At 30.3% G+C, this 26,517-nt stretch overlaps 1 protein-coding gene across 1 annotated transcript in view; it reads left to right on the plus strand.

Annotated features, from left to right (window-relative positions):
* Window positions 1–26,289, plus strand: part of LOC122270190 (uncharacterized) — a 143,285-nt gene extending 116,996 nt beyond the window's left edge. The window contains exons 4-6 of the mRNA XM_071184066.2: window positions 18,751–18,965; window positions 20,488–20,622; window positions 23,364–26,289. Coding sequence (XP_071040167.1) covers window positions 18,751–18,965; window positions 20,488–20,622; window positions 23,364–23,541 — 528 coding nt within the window. The 3' untranslated portion in view covers window positions 23,542–26,289. The remainder of the gene's footprint in view (window positions 1–18,750; window positions 18,966–20,487; window positions 20,623–23,363) is intronic.
* Window positions 26,290–26,517: the final 228 nt, after the last annotated feature.

Raw genomic sequence — 26,517 nt, forward strand, 5'->3', positions numbered from 1 at the left:
AATAAAAAAAAAAAAAATAGAAAGTTGGATATTTGGAACTTTTTTCTGTCTTCGACTGATTTGTTTCCTTCATTTATAATATATATTCGTAATAATTTTGAAACTTCTACTTTAAAATAAAAACATATACTGATTTTTTAAACCATCAACCATCATTATTACAGAATGTAGCAATTTGCATTTTACTTGTTTGCTTCATTATTGAATTGGTTCAGCAGTCTAAGAAGCCGCCATCTTCAGGTATCTGGACAAATACTTCAAGTCAAAGCCGATGATTTTTCTAAACGATTTGTTGAGACTGCTTTTAAATTAATTTTTTACTTTTAGGCTCGAATGGAATGTGTTTAAAAAGCGGAATAACATAAATTCGGGAAAAATTATCCGAGAATCGGGAAGTGTTTCCATATCTGATGTTGAGAACTGCTCATCAGCTAAAGATTTTTAATTTCTTTTTGTACGCAAGACGAAAAGTAATAAAAAATAATTGTTAACACATTTTTGTTACTACGTATTATTTTGCAGACATTTATTTTAATTTTATTTTATGAGTCATTTATTTGAATAATGTGTTATAAAAGAGGAGTTTGGAACGATTAGTTAAAATTGTTTGGATAGAGTGAAGTCCCGGTTATAGTGAACCGAAATTACGGTTCCTTGAATGTTCACTATAGCGGGGTTTGACTGTATATATATAGACACGTTGTGCGTATACTCAGCGTACATTAATTTCCATATCTCAATACAAAATGTTTAGTCATTGAGATGAAACAGTAAGATTCGAAAGCAAAGTGCATAAAATTAAAGGAAAGGAAAGAGGGCAAAATACTGGATTTTTTTTCACTATTTTAATTTTTTTCATTTCTAATTTTAGCTTTGTGATTACCAGTAAACTGTGTTCTCCGAAATAATTCTTAAAGGAAGTTATTTTTCTGCGAAACTATCAATTTCTTTACAAGAAGTAAGCGAATAACCATTATTATTTTTTAAAAAAAAAGAACACTTTCACACACGGATTTAACGAGCATCCTGATTTAATGAGCGATTTTTCTAGATACCTTAGTTCTCATTAACGAGTTGGAAAGTGATTTCTTATGTATAACTGTATAATGGCTACCAAATAATTGAATGATGGCATACATAAGCATAAAAACTAAGTCAGAAGAGCAATCTGCATTTAGAGTCTCTTTAAAGAAAGGGGAGATAAAAAAAAAAATGGCAGACATGTTTAGTTGTTTTTTAACGTACTTTGACCTCCACAGCTGCGGCATTTCCCCTTTTCACTAGAAAAGATATGAATAAGAAGTAAAAAATTCGACATTCTGAATATACCCAGTTGTTTTTCTTCTTCGACAAGCAGAAGACACTGAAATAAGAGGAAGGAAAAAAAAGAATAAAAGAAAGAAAAAAAGTTCGGGATTAAAGGATATAATTTGGTAGACCACCTTCAGCGTCAAATACGACATTGAAATGGTGGTAATTTTAAAGATCTCCCTTTTTGGAAGACTTATTGTCGAATCTCAACGGGAACACGACCGTTTAGAACGTTTTGATCGTAAAGAATGGGTTGTATGCTCAGAATAAAAATTGGAATTATAAGTCGTAAATAAGTTTTGAGTGGTATTAAACGCCCACTAAAAGCACGATGCGAAACTGATTATTTTATTTTATGTGCTGTTTTAATTACGGTGAATGTTAGTTTTTCGGGATTTGAGTTCGTAATAAAATAAAAAAAATTATGGATGACATCATTTCCTTGTCAATAAATCATTTATGAAGTGAAATTCTTCGTCCTTCGCATACAATGGAAAGTTTCTGAATTTTTTTTTAACCCTTTAACTTTTTGCTTTTATTGTTAAATCATAAATTTGCTTTCTTATATTTTTTTTTCTTAAAAATTAGTGCAGAGAGAAATGCGATACAAAAAAGCCGTAATTTGTAGCTATTTCTGGCAACTACTACTTATATTAGCATAGTAAAGAAACAGGGTTATAACTAAAGCCCGGAATTTCAGGCAATAAAAAATGCAAAAATAGGCAAGCAAAAAGGCATTTAAAAAGCTTGAAATAGGCACTTGAAAAAGGCACATAAAATTGGAGCAAAATGGTAGTTGGTAATGCCTAAAAGCCCATATAGGTATCCAAGGTATAAAAAGAGTTGCTAGAAGTATCCGGTATGCCTACTAATTTCACTCGACTGTCGTAGCAATAGTACAAAAGAAGTGGACATAATTGTACACAAAAAAAACCTCAACTGCGTAGGTGCGAAATAAAAATTGAAAACTCGTACTTACAATAATATTGTATGCAGATTTATTCTGATGATTGGTTGTTGTTGCACATCACAACTAGATGCTTTTTCAAATTTTCGAAAGAGAAATTTTGTCTCCTGTCAGTCAATATAGTTTTAAACAAAGAGAAGGATCTTTCTACTTCGACAGAGGTTATGGGCGCGTACCTAAAACAACTTGCCATGGTAGGAGATATGGTAAGTTCAACTGTAGTATTACCAGAAATTACTTTTGCAATGTCCTTGATGCATTCAAAGTCTGTATTTGCAGAGATGACGTTTTCACATTTCTTCCTTATTCTGTCACCAGCTGGCAGACATTAGTTCTTCAATAGTATTGTAGAAAATCTTTAGTGACTCGGACAAAGACATATTTCTTTTTTCCATGTGTTCAATAGCTCTAGGGAGCTTCCCAAAATAAGTTGAAATAAAAGTCAGTTCATTTTTTATTTTAGAACTGCAAAGCAGATTTTTACTTTTTCTTATGGATATTGCCTCTTCATCCGAAAAGCTGGTAAGGACTCGAGTGACTTCCTCAAAATTTGTGCAGTAGTATGAGACTGCTGAAATCCATGTTCCCCAACTCGTAAGGATCGGTTTAGGAGGTAATTGAATGTCTGGTGCAATTTCTTTGAACACTTGAACTCTTGAAGGGGCTTTCACAAATACTTTTTCACACTAGAAACAAGCGAGTCTACTTCAGGATAGAGACCTCTTACTTCCTCTGCTATCCTGTGCAATGCATGAGCAAGGCACGTTAGATGTATCATATTAGGAAATAAAACTTTTAAGGCATTTCCAGCTTCTTTCATGTAGGAGGCTGCATCTGTAAGAAATAATAGCACTCTTTCATGCTCAGTACCATTTGGCCAAAGTAAAGCCAGTGCATTAGTGAACAACTGTGCAATTGTAGTACTGTTAGTCTTTTGCGACTGTTCAGATGTCAACAAAAAGATTTTATGTTTTTCAAATGGGCCCATAACACCAATAATAACATTCGCAACATATCGTTCAGTTACATCTGTCGTTTCATCTATAGATAGCCATATGTTTTTCGTTCCGATTTCATTTTGAATAGTTTTAAGAACTTCGGTGTAACAGTCATCTAAATAAGTTTTCCTTAAAGTTGATTCACAGGGCACACTTTGATTCGTATATTTTTGCAAAAAAGCTCGTATGCTTTTATTTTCAAGTTTCCACAGCGGAATGCCGGCATCTACAAATGATCTGCATAAATCCATTGCAAATTCTGATTTGCGAGAAGATAATTGAAAACAGGTGGGAATCAGAGTCGGTGTTTTCCCATCTTTTTTATCTTTTGCTGTTTTATGCTTAGATGTCTCCAAGTGCTGAGATATAAAATACTTCTTCTCAAAATTTACTGTCTTCTCGCATGCCTTACAAAACAGAATGCTCCCATCAGTAGAAAACACATCTGACCCAAACTCTTTCACAAAACTGTCCAGTTTTTTGCTTGTACAGGCTTTTACTTTAGGCATTTTTGAAATAACTAGTACTAGAAAACTTTTTCGTGCTCCTGCTACAATGTGCTCAACCAGCTTGGTGAATTCGTTTTGTAGATAAGAGAGAGAGCATACGAGTTATTCGATGGTGTATGCTATATGGGCCGTAAGTAAGAATAAATTCTATTGACTGTAAGTAAAAATAACTCCTATCTTTTCACTCCCTTTCTCTCTCTCCTTGCAAAGCGCATCGGGCGAAGGTGACGCCGCGAAGAGACGGAGAGAAAATATTAATAAGACAAAAGGAATAAAGTCCTATTCTCTATAAATGCATTACAATACGTCGGATGACAGTCAACCATTTCTGTACTTCAAAATTTCTTCATTTTGCGTTTATGCTCGGTCAAAAGTACAAAAAGCTTTGCAGAAAAAATTTCAATTAGACAGAAATAGGCATTTATTAACAAAAGGAAAGAAAAAGGCATTTTCAGAAGAAAACGTTTAAAAAAGGCAGAAAAGGGCATTTATGGCATTTTGCCTGAACTTCCGGGCTCTAGTTATAACACAACAAATTTTTCGAATTTGATGGGAACAGTTCTTCGCGGGTCTGTCAAAGGACGCTCCAGTGACACTATAAGAATTGCGTATTTGGAATCACGTATTACTAATATTTAACATTATGAATAATTTATCATTTTGGTTCCACTTTCACAAGCAAATGTACTCTCATAAAATATTGATGTCATTTCAAAGGATATTTTCGAGGTACTTAATTTCTTAGAAAAAATAAAAGATCATTAATCACTTAACGAAATTGCAAGTATTTGATAATTTTGTTAGCATTTCTCTAATCCAGTGTTTCCCAAACTTACGACTTTTGTGTACCCTATCTGAATTTTTCGTAACGCTAATAAAAAAACGAATGAATTTTTCGAAAAATATGTTTATTTTTACTGTAAAAAAATTTCACAAAAGTTAAAAATCAAGACTGGCTGTTGACGCCATAGAGTTGAAATACTGGGTATACTACTGAATACTACTATTTCAACTCTATGGCTGACACCACTCATTATTAAATGCTAACTCTGCAGAAAATAGCCAGTAGAAAAATACGTAATCGTATATTTTCATGGCTAGCTTTATTTAAAATTTTTTTTTTTTTAAATTTTCGTTTGTTGCAAGATATTTTGTATAAGAACGAGTACCCCCGCTAAACTGTTCCCGTACCCCTGGGGGTACGCGTACCACACTTTGGGACGAATGCTCTAATCAAATATTCGCTATCGAGAAGGGCATAAAAAGATGAATTAAATGAACAAATTCGAAAAAATTAATTTAGAATAACAAACTGGTTCATGTAAACATGATTTAATAATTCTAAATAATTCTTCTTGTTTATTCTAAGTCATTTTTTTTATTAAAAACTATTTTGAAAATAGGTGTAAATGAATGTCTCGATTGGTTCCTTAAAGTTGAAGTAGTCGTGACTACATTTCGTAAGTAGTTTGTAGTCACTACATTTGTAAAAAAGTAGTTGTTGTAAACTACAAGAATAATTACCATTATAGGAAAAACTATATATCGATTGTCATACTTTTATAAATGATGCATAGCATTCCATTTTAATTAACTTTTAAAAAAATCAAAATAAATTTAGTTGCGAATTAATTTTTTTAAAAAATAATTCATTCAAATAGCCTCAAAAAATCTCCAAGTATGATAAATTTAATTTGTAATGAGTTATAACTTTAAATATTGTACAATCATTATTTCTGCAATATTTTTGTTCTTGTCTTAAGAAAAAAACAATTATCCAAATAATTTTTTTACGATTAAAAACTTTTTTTTTACCTGTAAGAACTAGTTTTTAACCAATCGAAGTCGTGCAAAACTTTTTCAGTCGCAATTTCGACTTTAAATCTTACAAAATTTTTCTTTGTCTCCGACTGACAACCCTGTTGGCAGCCAAGCTTCATAAAAGAAAAATCAAATTGACTGTCGGAGCTAATAGAGTCTAGTGGACTGTAACGTTTGGTAATTTTTTATTGAATGAGAAAAGAATGTTAGAAAGCTACGCTTGGCGCATTACAATCTCGCCAATGAGGGCGCGGACAATTTTTTATTGAATGAGAAAAGAATGTTAGAAAGCTACGCTTGGCGCATTACAATCTCGCCAATGAGGGCGCGGACATCCCGGCCCCCATTGAAATATTCTGACATTTGAATGTTTCAATAATCATAAAAATAACAATAATAATAGAAATAATAATAAAAATACAAATTTAAGCAATATTAATACAATTATTTTTTCACATTTTGAATTCCACATATAAATTTAAGTATTGTTAACAATTGGTAATACAGCAATATTTGAAATGCTTCTTTTGAAAATTCCATGAGGTGTGCGTACGAAAACCACACGGACATTATCATTCTTACCGGTGATAATTTCAGAAATTCGTCCTATAACCCATTTACATATAGGTAAATTGCTTTCTTTTACCAGAACCATCATACCTGGTTTTACATTTTGTTTTTGAAACAACCATTTTGATCTTTGTTGTAAATGACTGAGATAAGAGTTACACCAATTTTTCCAAATTGTTTGAACAATTTTTTGAGTTTTCTGACATCGGTTAAGCAAATTTTCTTTAAAATCAATCAAATTTTGCTCAGGAAGTGCATTAATTGCTCTTCCAATTAAAAAATGTCCAGGAGTTAAAATTTCATAATTTTCTGGATCAGATGACATAGGAGAAAGAGGACGGGAATTAAGAATACCTTCTATTTGAATAGTTATAGTTAAAAATTTTTCAATTGTTAATTTCGTAGAACCAATGGTTCTTATAAGGTGATATTTGAATTGTCCGACTCCTCTCTCCCATAATCCGCCAAAATTTGGTGAACGAGGGGGTAGAAATTTCCACAGTACTTGCTCCGATGAAAGGAAACCAGATAAATTATCTTTTTTAGCATTTAAAGACTTTAAGAATTTGCTTATCTCCGCCGAAGCGCCAACAAAATTGGACGCATTGTCACAAGATATAGTACAACTTTTACCTCTGCGGGCAAAAAACCGTTTAAGTGTAGCTATCAAAGCACTAGCTGTTAAGTCAGACAATAATTCAAAATGTACAGCTTTAGTGACCATGCATATGAAAATAGCTACATATACTTTGTTATATAACCCCTTTCTCTGGTTACGATATTTAATCCAAAATGGACCACACAGGTCAAGTCCTGCGTTCGAGAAGGGTGGGCTAGGAATCACCCTCTCAGGAGGGAGATCACCCATTATTTGAGAAGAGACTGTTGGCCTTATTTTAAAACACTGCACACAATCGTGCACAACTTGACGAGCTAATTTTCTGCCACTGATTGGCCAAAAAATTTGTCGTACTGTATTTAATAGTCCTTGAGGACCAACATGCAAATCTCTAAAATGAAAATAAGAAAAAATAATCTTAGAAAGTTTATGACCAGGAGGTAATATTATTTGATGAACAGAATTATAATTCAAATTAGAATTGGTCAACCGACCACCAACTCTAAGCAAACCATCCTGATCTAAAAAGGGATTCAAAAATTTCAATTTACTATTTACAGGAACAGGCTTACCTTTTTTTAAGGCTGAGATATCTGCAACAAAGTACTCACCTTGCACCTGTTTTATAATAACATTTCTGGCTTTATCTAATTCTTTTACATTGAGAGGACCCCTAAATTTATTCACATTTCTACAATTTGAAAGAAACCTAAAAATAAAAGCTAAAATTCTTATTAGTTTCATATAATTATTTGAAAGATTTAAAAAGTCATCAATAAAGTCATTGTTGGTGATTGAAGTCAGTAGCAGAACTGGTTTCAGTTCTTTCTGAAAAGGTTCACAATCAGGAATTAAATCTAGTTCAGGTTCATTGTTTTCAATTATGTTCTCACTCAGGAACACAGGGCCTTTCCACCAAAGTTTATTGGTAGAAAAAACAAAGGCATCTTGACCTCTGGACAAGGCATCTGCCGGGTTAAATTCTGATGCAATGTGTTTCCATAGAAAGTCCTTGGACAGTTCTTGTATCTGTACCACTCGATTGCTGACGAAAGTCTTAAGAAGATGGGGTGAGGTCTTGATCCAAGCTAATGCGATCGTGGAATCGGAGTACAAGATGACTTGATCGAATTTAAATTTTAGAGATGAAATAACTCGATGCACGAGTTGACACAATAGTAAGCAAGCTGAAAGTTCAAGTCTGGGGATACTTATGGTCTTAATAGGAGCCACTCTGCTTTTGCTGCAAATTAGCTGACTGGAAGGCACATTGGAATAGGAAACAGTTTGTATGTAGATGCAGGCACCGTAAGCCTTTTCACTGGCGTCTGCAAAGCCATGAAGTCGAATAATCGTTAGTTCCAGGATCATAATGCATCTTGGGATATGCAAAGTTTCTATGTAAGAAAGAGATCGTAAAAATTTGTCCCATTTTTGGTAGACGTGAGGTGGAATCATTTCGTTCCATTCACATTTTAAAAGCCACAATTGCTGCATGAATATTTTAGCACTGCAGATAACAGGACCAAGTAGGCCCAATGGGTCGAAGATTTTAGCAATTTGGCTTAGCACTTCACGCTTAGTGTAATTCGAGCTTAAAGCCGTTGTGACATTGAAGTGAAAAGTATCCTTTCTACTATTCCACAGTATTCCCAGAGTTTTTATGGTAGTATCTGCACAATCTTGTTTGAAGGGAAACGATTGAGATGATTCCGTTGAAGTATCAATGGCATTACAACGCCATTTATGTAATTTCATTTGACCCTTTTGAAGGAGCTTAGTTAGTTGTTGTCTTAGTTCATTAAATTCCTCAATACTGCTTGACCCCGAAAGGCAGTCATCCATATAGAAATCCTCCATTAGAACCTTAGAGGCAATAGGAAAATCCTTTTCTTCATCGGTTGCAATTTGATGTAGAACTCTTGTAGCAAGATAGGGACTGGATGTACAACCATAGGTAACGGTTTTCAAATTGTACACCTTGAGAGGTTCCTCCCTCCCCTCTTTCCACAAAATTTTTTGATATTTAGTTTGCAACGGATTTATTTCGATTTGCCGAAACATTTTATTTATATCGGCCGTAAATGCGAAAATATGCTTTCGAAAACGAACCATAATTGTAAAAAGATCGTCCTGTAGGATTCCGCCTTTACATAAAAAATCATTTAAGGACATTCCATTCGTAGTTTTACAACTCCCATCAAAAACAACCCTTAATTTAGTTGAAGTGCTGGACGGTCGCAATACACCATGATGGGGTAAAAAATATCCTTCATCCGGAATTGAATCATCGCAAATTTCTTCCATGTGACCTAAAGATTCGTACTCGCGAATAAAACTAATGTACAATTCTTTTAATTTAGGATCACGATCTAAGCGATTCCATAATTGTTTTAATCTCTTAGACGCAATTTGTTTCGAATCACCTAATGAAATATTAGCTGAATATTGTTGTTTAATCGGCAATTCAACCACGTATCTACCATCTGTTTTTCGGTAGTGAGTATTTAAAAAATGCTCATTACAATAGTTTAATTCGTCATCAACTATTGGTTTATTTTCGTTTACGTGTTCTATTTCCCAAAAGGAATTTAACGCCTTATCAAGATTTTCGGTTTCAGCAAGTAAAAAACACGAATCGTTAATTTTCTCTAAATTAGAATTAAAGTTGTTCGCAACTCCCGATACAACATGACCAAAAAACGTTTCAATTAATATTAATTGGGAATCTTTAATTTTAATTTTATTCGTACCCAATAGTTCGAAGAATAATTCTGCTCCTAAAAGAGCATCAATTCGTTTTGGTTTATTCCAATTATTATCGGCAAGTTTTATTCTTTCAGATAAACTTAAATTCGATATGTTTACAAATGTGGGTGGAAGAACCGCAATTTTTGGAACTATTAACAAGTCTAAATAATAAGATTTATTATTTTCTTCATTTGTTAACTCGGTACGAACAAATGATTTAGCTGTAATGCACGAGTCATTAACACCAGAAATCGGAACATTTGTTTTTTGTTTCTTTAAACCCAATAAATTAGCAGCTCTACTGCTTATTAAATTCGAACTTGAACAGCTATCTAAAGTGGCTATTAATGGTCTAAATATGCCCTGCCCATCTTTAATATAAACAACCGCCGTATTTAAAATCACGCAATTAGCATTTTCGTTTTTATTCGTAAACAAAGTGTTCGAAGGAATGAAAGGAGGGGAGAGGGGTGACAAGATGTCTGTCTCCCTTTTCTCTTCTACTGCTGTATCAAATGTGAATGACTCATTTCTCATATTTTCATGAAGTAAAGAATGATGATCTTTGCTTTTACAAAAGCAAGTGTATTTAGACATGCAAGGATTAGGAAAGTGCTTATTTAAGCATGAAAAACACAAATTATGAGTTTTTACTATTTCTATTCGCTGATTTACACTCATTCGTTTGAATTTATCGCATTTATAAAGTTTATGGCTTTCCCTACAACCTAATAAGCATGGGTTATTCACTTTCGATTTAATTAAATACATTTTCTCTGTATTTGGCCTTGAACTAAAATGGGGCTTCTTTCTTTCCTCTTTAATATTAAGACCTTGCATAATTCTAGAACGTTCTTCCAAAAAACTTAGAAAATTGTCTAGTTTGGGTATTTCGTTTTTCGACAATTTCATTTCAAAACTTTTTCTAACTTCTGGATCGAGTTTTTGGAATAAAATGTGCATTATCAATGTATCTGATAGCTCATTTGATTTAAATTCAAGCAAGTTTAATGCTCGTAAATTACATTTAGTGTTATCGATTAATTGCATGAGCTGATTAGGAGCGTCAGGGACTCTTGAAAAATTTAATAATTTATTAACATGGCAATCGATAACTGCTCGTTTGTTCTCGTATCTATCTTCAAGGGAAGACCATAAAGATTCAAATGTATCTTGGGCTGACTCAAGGCGTTTTGCTTCACCTTTGAGGCAACTTTTAAGATAGCACAGTCGTTGTGTGTCGCTCAACTCTTTATTATTTCCAATAATAGAATTAAATTGAATTTTAAAATTTTGAAATTCTTCATATTTTCCGGAAAAGAAAGGTAGGGGTAAATCCGGAATTTTATATATGTTGGTACATGAAGCATTTGATTCCGTTTCATTGGGTTTATTATTATCAATTTTAGAGAGTAAAATATTAATCTTTACCTCTATTTCTTCGATTTCATCTTCTATATCTTGAGCAACATCTAGATTATCTTTCAGATCAATTTCTTCCGGAAGTAGCGTATATCCTTTTATCAGTTCTGATATCGATGCTTGTTGTTCCATTGCTACTTTCAGTTTCTTTTTGAGAATGATGGCAGCGGCGCTTGCATCTTGCTGCGTTGAATGTTCTTCCAAAAATTTTTGGATTTTGTTTATTTTTGTTTTAATTGCCCCACGTTGGCGATTAAGATTTGTTATTGAGTTAATTGTGCTCATATTGAGGCTAGTTCTGCTCCAGGTCGCTAGGACCAAAGATGTCGGAGCTAATAGAGTCTAGTGGACTGTAACGTTTGGTAATTTTTTATTGAATGAGAAAAGAATGTTAGAAAGCTACGCTTGGCGCATTACAATCTCGCCAATGAGGGCGCGGACATTGACTTCTTTATTTTTCTAATTCGACAAAACAAAAACTAAACTTAACTCATTTCGAAGAAATTCAATTAAAATTAACTTAATATTTTTTTTTAACAGCAAAAATCCTGAAGGCAAAGTATGAATATTTCCATCCAAAATAAAACTGAGCATTTTATTTTTAGTTAGGTTTATCAAAAAATTCGAAACCTAAATTTCTAAATTTTTTTGTAGTATTTGCATTGTTGCATTTGCATTTTGTAGTATTTGCATATATATATATATATATATATATATATATATATATATTAAGAAAACATGATAAAAATGAATATTAATGAAAAGAAAAGAAGAAAAATTGGAATAAAATTATTTAAAAAAAAAAATTAAAAAACTTATAAAAAATCCAGAAAACAAAACAAAGAAAATATATAATCTCTTCATCAGCTCACACGATTATATCCGCAAAAAGGAGTACTTTCTAATATTGTATCAATAAAGCCAAAGCAAAATTTATCAATGCAATAGAGTGAGAAGCAAAAATTCAATAAAATTAAGAAAAATTGAAAAGTATAAAAAAAAATATATAGTAAAAATTGAAACGAAAAAGAACACATTAAGTAAAAAATACTTACGAAATGAAACATACCAAGAAAGAAACAAAAAATGTAAAAAAATACAGAAAACAAAAAATAGTGCGTGGAGTCCCTCCGCGTGGAAGAAGTTAAACTTCGTAACTTGCGACGTTAATTGTAGAAGAATCAGCAGTCGTAGAAGGATCACTAGTTCTATTCAACGACTCTTTTTCCTGCTCCGCTCGCTTCCGTGCTCTGTAATCACGGTAATAGTGTGCATTTTTCCCTCGTGGACCTCTTGAACCAGTGGAAGTGTTTGTGGTTGCCCCATCGTCTCGCCATGGAAAATGTATTTGTATTAATAACGTATGTGAATGCGTCATAATGTCATTTCAGAAGAGAAAACCTAACAATCAATTGATATTCACAAGAGACGTACCTTGACATAACCTTAAATCCGTCGCATTGTCCGTGGGATTGTTTTCACTCATTTTTTACAATTGTTATCCACTAAGTTTGAAAATAAATAAATACTACCCTATTAAATTATACCTGTATCAAAACAAACTAAAAACATATTTATAGAAAAACAATACTTTTATTATTTTTATGCTAGTGAGAACCAAAACAATATGGAAATGAATGAGGGAAAAACTGGATCCTACCACGTGATTTCCCGGCCAATAAAAATGTAGCGTGAAACGTTTAACGCAACCTTGTTGGAAGTCGCATTAGAAGTATAACTTCAAAAACACGAAAAGAAATCTATAAAGCGAATTCAAATGAAATTACGCGAATCTTTGAAGAATGATTTAAAATATTTTCGTTAATAAGGTAGCCAGATTACAAAATACGAAAACAGAAATAAAGTGATTTCTTATGCCGCGTTCTTGTTTTGACAATATTTGAACAAAGTAAAATATAACTGTCACCCAATCTATGTATTGGGTAACAGTTTAAAATACAAATCATCTAGAATAATTGTTTCAAATATAGCCGAGAAAATCTAGAATAATGAAACCGTTTTAAATATAAATCAGAGTGTCAAAAACTAATAACGTAATTATAACTGAGAGACTCAGAACATCTAGCTAGAACAATGGGACAATTTATGTTATATTTTATTATGGTTTGCTTAGAAAAGACAGAATCCATTACAACTGTGTACCCAAATAATGCTGCAAGAAAATACTTAGGAAGCAGTCTATCCACGGATGAGATTTTTACGCATCTCGAATTTCAGAATTTTGATCAAAAACGTCGATTCTCTATCCCTCTTTTTAATAAATATTCCGCATTTTCTGAAAATCCAGTCGTTGAAATAAAATAATTATATTTAGTTCCGATTTTCAAAGATTTTCGAACTCATCTCCGATTTTCAAACTACGTTGTAGCTGTATTTTTACTTATTTTCCGTATTTTTTACTTATTTTAGCTATGTATATTCCCCGCTTTTACGAGCAGAAAATAAGATTTTCCGAATTTTTGCCCGCCCAACTAGCTCGTATTTTCGTAATTCTGACGTCGCTGCAACTTTTATTTATTATGACTAAACAAAAACAATACAAACAGGAATTTGTAAATTCCAAGTCCAGAATCAGCTAATATCTCGATTCTTATTCACGCGATTTTGAAATCAAACATCGATTTTCGTATTAACCCGATTTAAAAGTTGCGCATTGCGATTCTTATTCACGCTATTTAAATATCTTACATTGCGATTCTTATTTTCATGATTTAAAAATCTAATACCGCGATTTGTATTTACCCGTTTTTAAAACCCTATAAGCGATTCGTATTCACACGATTTAAAAATTATGCATCGTGATTCCTATTTACGTGATCGAATACGATATTTGATATTATTCATTCTTGAATTTCCTCTTTTTTATTTCCTGACTACTCTATTCAAAAACAAATAAGGCCCTCCATTATATAATATTGCTTTCTTCCTTGTTTATTCTAACGATTTATATTAAAATACCAGTTGAATATGTGATTTCCTTTTTGTCTCTTGATGAATGATGCAAACACTCAAGAATTGAAGAATCATTTGTATCAATCTTAGTCCATCCTCAATTCAGAGAAAAATAGAATGAATCAATCTCATTTCTGGGTTTTCCCCCCAACTGACTCAAAACCTTTTAATGCCCATTACCAGCTAATCGGATTAAGAAACCATATCCTTTCTCTTTTTTTTTACAAACAGCAGATTTTGGTCGTAATTTGAGATTTCGGAAGAAAGATTATACGGGAAAAATATTGGCGACATCGATTTAACTGTTGGCGATCGTTTATGTCGGTTATTCTTAGAGGAAAATACCTTGATTTTTAGATATAAGAATTTTTTTTTTTTTAAACGAACAAAAGAAACGAAAACGATTTGGAGCTAAATGTAAATTTTTCAATTGAACATCTAATACATCCTTTGTGTTTCCCAAACTTATGACTTTTGTGTACCCTATCTAAATTTCCGGTAACGCAGTGTACCACCCATAAAAAAATGAATGTATTTTTTACTATAAAGATTGCACAAAAGTTAAAAATCACAACTGGCTGTTGACACCACTCATTATTGAATGCTAACTCTGAAAAAAAAATAGCCAATATTGTAAATCAATATCAGATCAAAATAGTAATCGTACATTTTCATGGCTAGCTTTGTTTTTAAATAAACTTATTTGAAATTTTCGTTTGTTGCAAGATATTTCGCATAAGAACTCGTACCCCCCTAAACTGTTTCCGTTCCTCTGGGGGTACGCGTACCACACTTTGGGAAACAATGCTTTAAAAGATATTTAGAATTTGTTCAGCTATTTTGTGTACTAGATATAATGCATTTGTACAAATATTTTCGATTTATTAATTTTTCATATTGTCCTAATATTTTCTGTAACAGTTATACTGGCACATAGGCAAATATTTCTGCAGATTAAAATTTTGTGCTTTCTATCTTGACGCTCTATTAAAGTGTTTTCCTCGTGTATTAAAATTATATTTTTATTATATTATAAGGTCGATATTTTGCATCTTCAACAACCGTTATTGTTTTAAATGTAGCCTGTTACTTTCTAAGGAGTGTTACGAAATATTAATAAAAAATATAATTCCTCTATAAAAAAATATATTTCTTTAAAAGCTTTATTAGGTAGGTTTTATAATCGTGTAAAACTTAGTGCAAAAATATGAAAGTAAAAAACTGTCTGCTAAAAGAATCTTAGCGAAACATCAAGTTCATGTAGTTTTTAGTTTCTTTAGTTTTAGTTTCTTTAGTTTTAGTTTCTTTAGTTTCAGTTCATTTAGTTTTAGTTCATTTAGTTTTAAATTCATTTTGTTTTAAGTTCGTTTTGTTTTAAGTTCGTTTTGTTTTAAGTACATATAGTTTACAGTTCATTTAGTTTTCAGTTCCTTTTAATTCACTCTTCTTTAATTTTTGCTTTGGCTACATTTCTATTATCTTCTGTTTCGATCTCTTATTTTTCGATGAATTATTGTTTAACAAAATAAATTTATAATTCTTTCCTGGAATTATTAAATTGAAAATGCATAATAAAAATGAATAAAAAGATCACATTTAATACTTGAAAATCAATGAAAATTCACATTCATTGCTTAAAAAAAAAAAAAAATTCTCATTCAATTGTTGAAAATACGAAAGCCTCAGCATAAATGCACGCATTGTGTACCCTGATGTAATCCTGTTATGGTTTCATGTTCTTTTTATTCTCACTTTTAAATTTCATTTAAATTTTGCATTGTATTAATTTTAATTATTGCTCCCTTTGTAAATGCGTCTTTATATAAATTAAAATATTATTTTCCACGTAGAAATATTTTTATAACAATTTATTATTATTATTTAATTAAATAATGATAATTTTTGGTATGCGAGATCTACAAAATTGCACATTTTAAATTACAGCATCCAAATACTTAATAGAATCGGTTGAATAGTTGTTGAAATATTGAATTCCAGCAATATGACTTTTTTGATGACTTATCGCTTCGAAACTATTAAAATGATTCACTTCAAATTTTTTGAATTCGCCACTGAAAGTTAAGTCCTAAAAGATGTAAACAAATATAGGCTCTACAAATTTTAAAATCAATATTGAAATAAATAAAAAATAATCATAGAAACCTATTTTTTGCAGTGAATTATAATTTTGTGCTAAGTAAGTCAGCTCTAGAGTTATAGGAAGATATGCAAAAGTTCAAATAAAAGACTCGAATTTTAAACTTAACCTATCAAAACTAATGTGATTATGAATTTCAAATTACCTTACACCATCTCTCCAACTTTACGATTAAAAATCTACAACAGTCGAAAAAGGGATGCTTATTCAAAAACAGTACATTATAACGTCTCCAACATTGAGGGTTGTGCTAATAATTGTTGTCTGTAGTAGTTAACTAAAGCAGAATTTTTGAAGAAAAAAAAAGAATTGTTATAAAACTGTTATCGTAACTGTTAAACTCGTTTATCTGAAGATAACCTTCTATAGATCTTTTAAAGTTATTTATGCGTACTGGTATTCCTCTCATTCCAACTAACTGAAATAGTGATACATTGCATTTGCTACTTCTATGAGAAAAATTGAAATAATGTAAATTTCGAGGTGTATGGAGTTTGCATTTTAATGTCAGAATTCGTGATTTAAAACATCGCCTGTTCAAATTGATTTGTATATTTAAGGCCTGCCTTTTGAAGCCCTAAGATTGCTCGTTTGTACGTGAAAATCCGTTATACGACAAAAAAGTTAAGAATTCCGAGTCACGTTACACAAAAAATTGATATTCATTTACTAGCTGCATAAAAAGGTGCTCGATTTTGCCATATTGTGGTTTATTCACTAGCTCCAAATATCAGTAGGAGATTGTACCAAAAGTAGGTATTTTAAAAAAAAATTCAGTTTTCCTTTTTTGGTTTTATGAAAGCATTAGAAAATTCACAATTATTGGGAAATTTTTATTGATGTATGCGTTAAAAGAAAAAAGATTGGTATTTACATATTTAGGAAATCTGGCAAACAGATCAGCACTACTACTTTAACTTTCACCTAAGAAGCCCGTTCTCTTTATTATTTCTTATATATACGATCATCGTTCTATTTTGTTTTCTTTTTATAGTATACTGAAATAAACAGTTAGTTTAATTTTAAGATGTTAGATTCAGTTAATACTTGCATAACTCAATAATTTCTACAATTTTAAGGATCCCAAATGCATGCTAAAGTCATTTACGGTAAAAAAAAAAAAAACTATTTACAGTAAGTAGGTTATTTTGTGAAATAAAAAATATATTTGTAACAATTTTATACCGCCAACCAAATTTAAAAAGGCAACATGTAAGAAATGAACTTTATTGAAAATAAAACATTATTCACCCAAATAAATTGATACTTGAAACAACTTGCACTAGTTGTCCCGATAACACCAAGGCCGAATTGTAAAGGAAAACAAATATAACTTCGAAAACAAATATCGTTTAGTTTACAGTCACCGTCAAAGTTTAGTGTCTTTTCACCAAATTTTGGTGCAGTCAGTTGTACCATGGAAGTATTTCCCGACCATACTTCACAATTTATGGTGTCACTAAAATAAAATGACCTTTGATTTAACCAAACTTTGGGATAACGAGAAATTTTGCACTAAATGTAGGTGAACACTAAACATACCATAACGAGTTAAATGACCGTTTAAGAACTTTTGCATCGAAAATGAGCTTATCATCTTATCTTTTTTGCACATTTGACTTCATGACTCTTTGTAACAATTATATACAGTTCTTTTATTTTTTATATAAATTTTGTTTGTTTCAAATAGTACTTGTCGTATACATATTTCTACCACCACCGGTCATTTTACTGGGAGAACACTTTATTGCTTTATAAGGTTATCGGATCAGAAATGATGATGTCATGCGTGTTCAACGTATTGCATTCGATGAGTTGCGCATTTCTGTAAAGACTGTTGAGTAGTTAATTCCATCAAAATAACTGCGAATTCAAATTTCAAGAAAGGATCTAAAATTTTCAGCTTGGTATTTTTGTGTCAGAAAAGGCGACAAAAAATAAATGTTTTGGTAACAAGCTTATATTTTATTTGAATAGCTTTAATTCATTTCTAACTAACTGTTAGTTTTTACCCAGAAAAATGAAGAAACAATCAAGACAGCTCAAGTTTTCAGAAGAAATAATATTAATTATAAGAATAATTATAAGAATTGTAATTCTTATATACTCTTATAATTATAAGAATTATAGAAATAATAATAATTAGAAGAAATAAGTTTGCTGAAAATGTACAATGGAAATACCCCGTATTTGCAATTTGAATTTGTAATACATAAATATTGGCACTATACAATTTTGTTTAATTATAATAAAGATTTTTTTTTAGTTTATTTCCTTCCTAACAACCATATTTCATAGATTCAATCAAGAAACTAAGTTCGGTCATTTGATGTATGGTAGAAATAGGTATATATTAAGGTTGGTATGTTTAGTGTCAAAGATACAGAGTTTTTTTTTTTTTTTTTTTTTTTTTTTTTTTTTTTTTTTTTTATTACAGTGTGGTGTTTTTTTTTTTTTTTTTTTCAGTGTGGTGTTTTTTTTTTTTTTTTTTTTTTTTTTACAGTGTTTTTTTTTTTTTTTTTTTTTTTTTTTTTTTTTTTTTTTTTTTTACAGTGTTTTTTTTTTTTTTTTTTTTTTTTTTTTTTTACAGTGTGGTGTTTTGTTTTAAATTTTGCTATGGGCAAAACCTGTCAACTCTATTTTATTTTTAGGTTCTTGGTGGAGATCATCGTTCAACCAATGTTGAGAAACTGTTATTTGTTAATCATACAGAATGTGAATGCCAAACAAAACCGAACATTACAACTACTGTTGCTCCAACAACACCTCTTCCAACAACTACCACTACAACACTACCAACGACGACAACATCGACGTCAAAAACAACCGAAGAACAATTTCCCTTAGGAGACCAAAAATATAACAAGTATTTATGATCATTTTCTTTATACCTTCTTCAAATGTTCTTAAAAATGCACCCAAAATTCATAAATATTACATACTTATGAACTTAAAGTTCTTAAATGCTTATTCTTTTAAACTCAAATAATAAATCTTATACTTATTCTTTTGAACCTAAATTTTCTAAACTAATGTAGCCATAACCAGAATTTTTTTTAAAAAAATAAATGGTGACAAATGTTTTATGAAGTTGTTGAAAATTTTAAAAGATTTAATTTAATTTTTGGAATTAGGTTGTCTATTTTTACGTGCTCAATTAACAGAGCGATTAACAAACTTCTTTTAATTAAGTTGGCTAACTAGATTACTTTTTATTTGCAAATATATTTTGGTGAATAGATGTAGGTTAAAATTAAGAAATTACGTTACCGTCCAGTGGTCAATAACCTAATTTCCCAATTTTGCTCTAGCATTTGATAGCAAATTTAGTTTAAAGCATTTATAATAGTGGTTACTATAAAAATCACGAAACTCTATAAAATTTGAAATTCATAACTTAAAAAAAAAACTAGTGTATTATTAAAGCACTTTTTGAAGCCTTTCTCTAAATATGGCAAACATTACAGGGTAAGAAAAATTCTCCTGGCCAAGTAAGTTTATGCGAAATATAAGTATATGTAGCATTTTTATTTCATAAAATTTAGGGTTTGAATATTTAAACAAATCTTGCAACATATTATGTTTATTAACAAACATAAAGTTAATTCGCTACAAATTAGATCTGAAATTATTGTAATCCAAATGATGAATTCAATTTCTCCTGGTTTCTGTATATTTTATAAAATTCCGTAAAGTCGAGTCAGTTGCCTAAAAAAATCCCTATTGAAACAGAATTTTTGTACAGATTATTGCTCGAATATTTAAATAAGTATTACTAATGCATAATGACGCGAAACTTATTTACAGAAATCAGTTCAAAACTTTTTTTTGTTATAAAATGTTCAGTTCATTTTTATTTGGAACTCTCTTTTTAAATAAATAAAAGAAATCTGTTAGCTATTTTTGATGAATTGAATGCTTATTAATATTTGAAATTATGTGTGTACATAATACATAACATTTCAAGTATGTTTAATGCCAATCATAACTAGAAAATATTGCAGTTTTTCGATTTTAATGTCCCCCAAAAATCCCTAAAATTCCCTGTGTGTAAAATATTTAATACACTATGCAACTATATTTCAGTGAAATGTAAATAGGTAAGATAGATGTCTTAACCACTCTATAAATTTTACCTCGTTGTGACCACCCGGTAAATATTCATTCGTAAAAGTAATTAAATACTCATTCTTTTGTAAATATCAAGTTTGCTAATTTGATGAGATGATTTTTTTTAAAAATAAATTTATTTATATCGAGAGAAAACAAATATACTTATAGTTTACCCTTTTGTTCATAAAAAAAAACTGCTTGTTTTAAATATAAATAGTATTCGATGATTCTAATTTGATATTAAAAAATAGTTGTTTTTATTTATCTTTAAATAGGTGTCGTTCCTGTCCATCGCCCTTCCATTCACGTGAATTGGAAGATGGGATTTGCAGTTGCGATTGTTTTGATCGCCATAAACCTTGCATCCGAATCAAGAGAGGAAGAGAAGCTCTTTCGGATGGCGAGCGGAGGTGAGTGGTATGACTCCTGCTTATCAGATTGATACATTGTAATTAATTAAGATAACTTTGACTCGCTTCACCTGCCTTTCAAAGAATTTAATGCGCTGCTTAAACGTGTTTATTTTATCTTGATTGAAGTAGAGCGGCTTTTTATAAGAAAAAGTTTTTTTTTTTCTTTCCCTCTCAAGTAAAGTTAAAACAGCTTTTATTTTCTGACTGTTGAATGTTTGTTTAACAGATTATCGTTAAAATCTTTTTAATGGCCTTTAAGAGATGTGATCTTGATTTATTAATCCTTTAGAAATTTTTCTCTGCTGCATAATGAAAGCTTGATTTTTTTTTTATATATAGTTTTGTTTTCAGGAAAACAACAGTCTGAAAAAAGTTTAACGCCCTCTGGTTTATTGTGCGCAATTTGAACTACAGTATTTTAATAAGATACTTTCAATCATTTGATCAATAATTAGAAACGCATTGCGACGTGTATCACTACATTTGTGTTTTGTTTCCAGTTCAATAGGATTTTTATAAATTACAAAATGAAACTTCAATATAATCAGAATAGATTATATTACAGTATGTATTCATTATTTATTTTAAAAAAAACAATTATGTTCCTCGTTTTGATTTATTGTAGAATTCGTGCAAAAAATTCCAATAATTTGTTTTTAAGCTTTAAATTTATACATGTTAACTTTTGTTTAAATTTTTTTTTTTATTTCTAATGGCAAGGTAAATGGTACAAATAGAAAGATGAAATAAATAACGAATACAAATGTACGTGGGATAACAAAGAAATAAGACCGAAGTCATTACCTTAAAAGTTCTCTTGCTTCCCAATATCTTGAGGACTCAGTGTGTCCATGAAGGGCCCCACATAGAAGCAGGTGGTCCCTGCCCAATTTCTCTCCAGATTTAGCATAACTTTTGTTTAACATAATATATATATTTCAATATAAAAATTATATTATTTGTGATATTTATCTATTTCATACCTCAGATTTTTTTTTGATTATTGATGCTTAATAATGTACTGTAAATGACAGAAATAAGTGGTTGTTGACTTCCACCGGTGAATGTTGACAATCACGTAGTCGCTTTGGTAAATGTCCGAAATGTATACTAGATCCAGTTAAGTGCCACTGCCCCGGTATACATTTGCCCGATATATCCTACATCAATGTTTTTTTTAAAGGTCAAGTGCCACTGCCCAGTATGCCCTACAGCAGTGCTTTTTAGGGTCACGTACCACTGCCCAGTATGCATTAAACTGGTACTTCGAACACTGATGTTTCTCCTAATCTATCCTCAGCAGACATTAAAATATCGAATAAATATTGTAATATCAACGAATACATTAATACTAAATCGGATATGACAAATATTTCGGTAATTCACCAAAACGACCATATGATTGTTGACATTCATCGACGAAAGTCGACTAGCTCTTGATTTCGATCATTCATGGTAACGTATATAAAAAACCTTAATCTTTTTATTCAGATATCTTTAAATAAACAAAATTTATAATCGTATGCGAAATATTTTTATTTTATTTAAGAAGCCTAGTTAACTAAAAAATAAAAAAAAGAACTTTAATAAGGATCAAATTTTTCTGATTTACAACTACAGACCACTTTTTTTAGTGTATCAAGTTTATTGTGTTTCAAAAAATAACTGTTTTGTGTTTTATAGTATGAAGTCATTACGATTAGCCCCTATTAATTGTTAGAATACCCATAAAATCGTGAACTATAGAAGTCTGTTAAAAGAGGAGAGAAAAAACTTTGATTTAACTTTGATAGAACTATTGCACATGGTTTGAGAGACTTATTAATTAGGATATAAAAAAGCAGACTCAAAAACGTGCTTTGCTTCCATTTATTTATTTTGGAGTTTTTTTTTATTGTTTGTGTTTTAAAAATGTGAAATATAATTGTTACCGTGAATCGTTACCAAAATCAAGAGAATGTCCACATTCATCGATGAATGTCAACAATCACATAGTCCCTTTGGTGAATGTCCGAAATATTTGTTATATCCGATTTTATATTAATTTATTCGCTGATATTATTATATTTATTCGTTATTTTACTATCTGCTGAGGATAGATTGGGAGAAACATCACTGTTCGAAGTACCAGTTTAGCATACTGGGCAGTGGCACTAGATCTTAAAGAAAACATTGATGTAGGACATACCGGGCAAATGTATGCCGGGCTGTAGCACTTAACTAAACCTAGTATCTTTTTCGGACATTTACCAAAGCGACTATTATGTGATACATTCTGCTGGAAGTAAACCACAAATTTTGATCTATCACAATAACATAACCACAAATTCGTAATAAGTTTGAATGGGTTCGGTCAAAATTGTAATTTCCCAAAATTTCTTTTTTTTCCTTTTAGGTCATATTTAGAATCAATTGTCTAGGTAACAATTTTTATCCATTTATAGAATCTTTTTTTTTTTTTTATGAAATAAAATATATATTTTTTAGATTGTAAGGTGTGCAAATGCTTACAATTGCAATTTCTATATTGAATAAAATACGATTTTTTTAAATACCTTAAAATTGGACTTATAAAATAAGTTTTAATTCTTATTTAGTATTGCCCATACATTAACTAAGTCTTTCTAAATTATGTAATTTTCAATACTCACAAACGTTTTTCTATTTTTTCTATACATTCCAAAGTTTCTTTTCTCACATTTTGTTTCACATGTTCTTTAAAATACATTATTTTTCAGGTGCGTATTAGCTGGTCACTGTCATATTCCCGAATGCGATTACGGAAGCTACGACCCGGACAGAGGCCGTTGTCCCAAAAGGCCCGATTACGACGGTTTTAAAGGAAATGACGGCAAAAGGCCCACTCCAAACCACAAGAATCCTAACCACAGGTGGACTTATTTTGAGAGAGATTGATCATCAACTTCTGTATTTACGAAACCACTTGTTTCGAGGATCGAACTCGTTGCCTTGTGTTTACATTTCTTACTTGAAAAAACAATCCAGGAGGACAACCTAACTCTCATTGCGAATTTTTTTTTTTGTTCCATTCGAATACTTCAGCGAAAGTAATTGAGCTTGAGTTTTAATTTACAGTGGCTTCCTTATAAGGAAATGTACAATAAGTGTTTAGTTCCTGTTGCCATCCATTTTGAGCTTTATTCATAAATTAAAGTATGGACATCACTATGTAGCGATGATGCAACATCTATAGTTTGTGTTCACTGTGAATATTTTGTGTTTTGCTAAGAGTTCATTCACTGTAGAATTTATGAAATGTTTTGTATTTATTTTTTTTTTTCTTCATAGTTGTTAATAAGTGTTATGATGTGAAAATTTAGACGCCTTTGAAAGATATGTAAGTTTATACTTCCTGTTATTGAGTTTGTTTATTTAGTTTTTTTTTTGCATTGAAGTCAGTTTTTAAATTTTCAGTTTAGAATGAAATCAGAGTTGAAATTTTCAATTTCTAATTCGAATCAGGGATGATTTTTTCAGTTTCTCGTTTTTTTCGTTAAAATTAAGTTTGATTTCTTCTTCTTTTTTTATTAAAATCAGAGTTGAAACTTTCAGTTTTAAATTAAAATGAGTCTTAAAATTGTTATTTTTTCCTTGTTAGAATCAAGTGTTATAACTTTCAGTTTAGATTTAAAATTAACGTTATATTATAAATCAGCATTAAATTGAAATCAGTCATCAAATACTTCTTTCTTTTACGAATTTAAAATTTTTTTTGTAGTTTGTAACTAAAAATAATTTTTTTAAAAAAAAGGGAAAATAAATTTCATAGTATATAAGTTGAACGCATTTCAATAGAAATAAATAGTGTGATATTATAATTTTAAAAACCATTTTATATTTTACTAAATGAAATTTCTTAAATAACACCACAATTTGTTCTATAATTATAGTTTTTTTAAAATAAAATCTTAAATTTCTTAAATATGACATTTATTTAAAAATTTATTAGTGTTTTATAAATGCTCTAATTGTTTTCATTTAAAACTATAATTGCTATTTTAGTACCAATAATAAAAAATAATACAGCTAAAAATAAAAACATAATAATCAAAAAAGTATTTAAAGAATTTTTTTTATCAATTATTTAATTTCAAATAAAATATAAGAAGGTAATTTATATTATCCCATTAATTATTTCAATGAGTTAGTTAAAAGTATTTAAAATCTAATGAAACAGTTAGAGTTTATTAAAAAAATTCCATATACTTGCAAATGCAATAAAAAATATTTTTTATGTTACTCGTAGTTATAAGTGATAGCACTAAAATTTCATATAATTAATTGCTTTTTGATTTATTTTAATCTGTAAAATAGCTACAAATGTTTCTTTATCTATATATTTTGTTAAAAAAAAAAGATTTATAATATTGCCTCATAGAGGATTAATTTAAACTTAAGTGTCCATTTTTTTTCTTCTAAGAAAAAGCTTCATTTTCATGCCAAAGTATCTTTAATTCTAATGACTTGTTATTACTAATTTTCATTATTATTATGACCATAAAGTATCAAAGTTTTTTCTTAACGTATTTGTTTTAGTTTCAGAATATTTAGTTCAGATGTAATAGATTTTTATTTAAATATATTTTGTGCCAAATGGCTAGATACTGTATTTACGGCTACATATTGTTAGATTGGGACATAAGTAATTTCCTGCACTAAACTGTACATTCGAAATTGTAAATATCAATATCTGTTACAATCCTTCCTTCAAAAATCTATTTGGTAGGACAATTTGTTTTGATTTAATAAAATAATGTCAATTTAGACATAAATAACTTTTTTAAAATTTTATTTAAAATGATATTTAAATAAAGTTATGTATTGTTATTAAATCATCTCCTCCCTTTTTAGGGATAAAATTGTGTAGTAAAAATTTATCTTAATTTGAATGTTCTGGTGCAATTATTTTAAGCGCGCTTAAAATGTTTATGCTATTATAAGGAAGGAAAATCGAATTTCAAGTATCGCAACGCCGGCTTAATCAACAAAAGTTGTTAAAAATAATCAACGGAGTTTATAAGGATTACTGCGCGCAAAGAAAACGAACGTCATAATAATTTTTGATCTAATGGTCAGATCTTAGCTTACAACTTTAATGCTTCAACTTTCAATAAGCCAATTAATTAGAACAAATCAGATATAAAAAAGTACTTTCTCAGAATAAACTTACCTTTTTTTTTCTGACGGCTTTTTGACCCTAGAAAATAGGGAGAGTAACCCCAATTTGAAGAAAAGGTTCTCAATAGTGTAGGGAGGACATTGGTCAAGAAGTTTAAGCCCCTTCATTTTACTCTTTGTGTATCATGAACCTCGTGAAAGCCTTGATCAGAAACTTGTTGCACAGGATAATAAAACTTATCCAAAGAAAATCATTTCTTTAACCATATTTATAATTCTATCTAAAGAATTGTTTATTATTTTTATTATACTAACAGTCGAAAAAACTTTGTATTATGAGGTATAAAAAAATTACACCATTATAAATCAAAGTAATTTTAAGTGACGAATCCTAAATTTGAATAATCCTAAATTTGGGTCAAATTGATCTTAAGTCATTAAAATTTGAAAATATGCTAAAAACGCAAAAAAGTATACATAAAGGAATTCAAACTACTATCCTGACCTTACTTTTAGTTTTCCTGTGGCTGGGTGGCCTTCTGAGCCCAAGTCTGCGGGTTCGATCCCCGGCCCAGACACTGGATTTTCGGGATGCAGAAAATCCTCTGCGGCCATGTCGTATGATTATGCGGCATGTAAAAGATCCCTGGAGTGCCTTATTGGCTCTTGGCATTCCCGGCAAAATTAAATTCCTAGTGCAATTTAGCATCCAAATAGTCTCGGTGCTGCCATCTAGTGTGGCAGAAACTAGAC

The sequence above is a fragment of the Parasteatoda tepidariorum genome, chromosome 10 (genome assembly GCF_982258835.1).
Source record: "Parasteatoda tepidariorum strain Cologne lab strain chromosome 10, Ptep-v5.0, whole genome shotgun sequence".
Taxonomy (NCBI): Eukaryota; Metazoa; Arthropoda; class Arachnida; order Araneae; family Theridiidae; genus Parasteatoda; species Parasteatoda tepidariorum.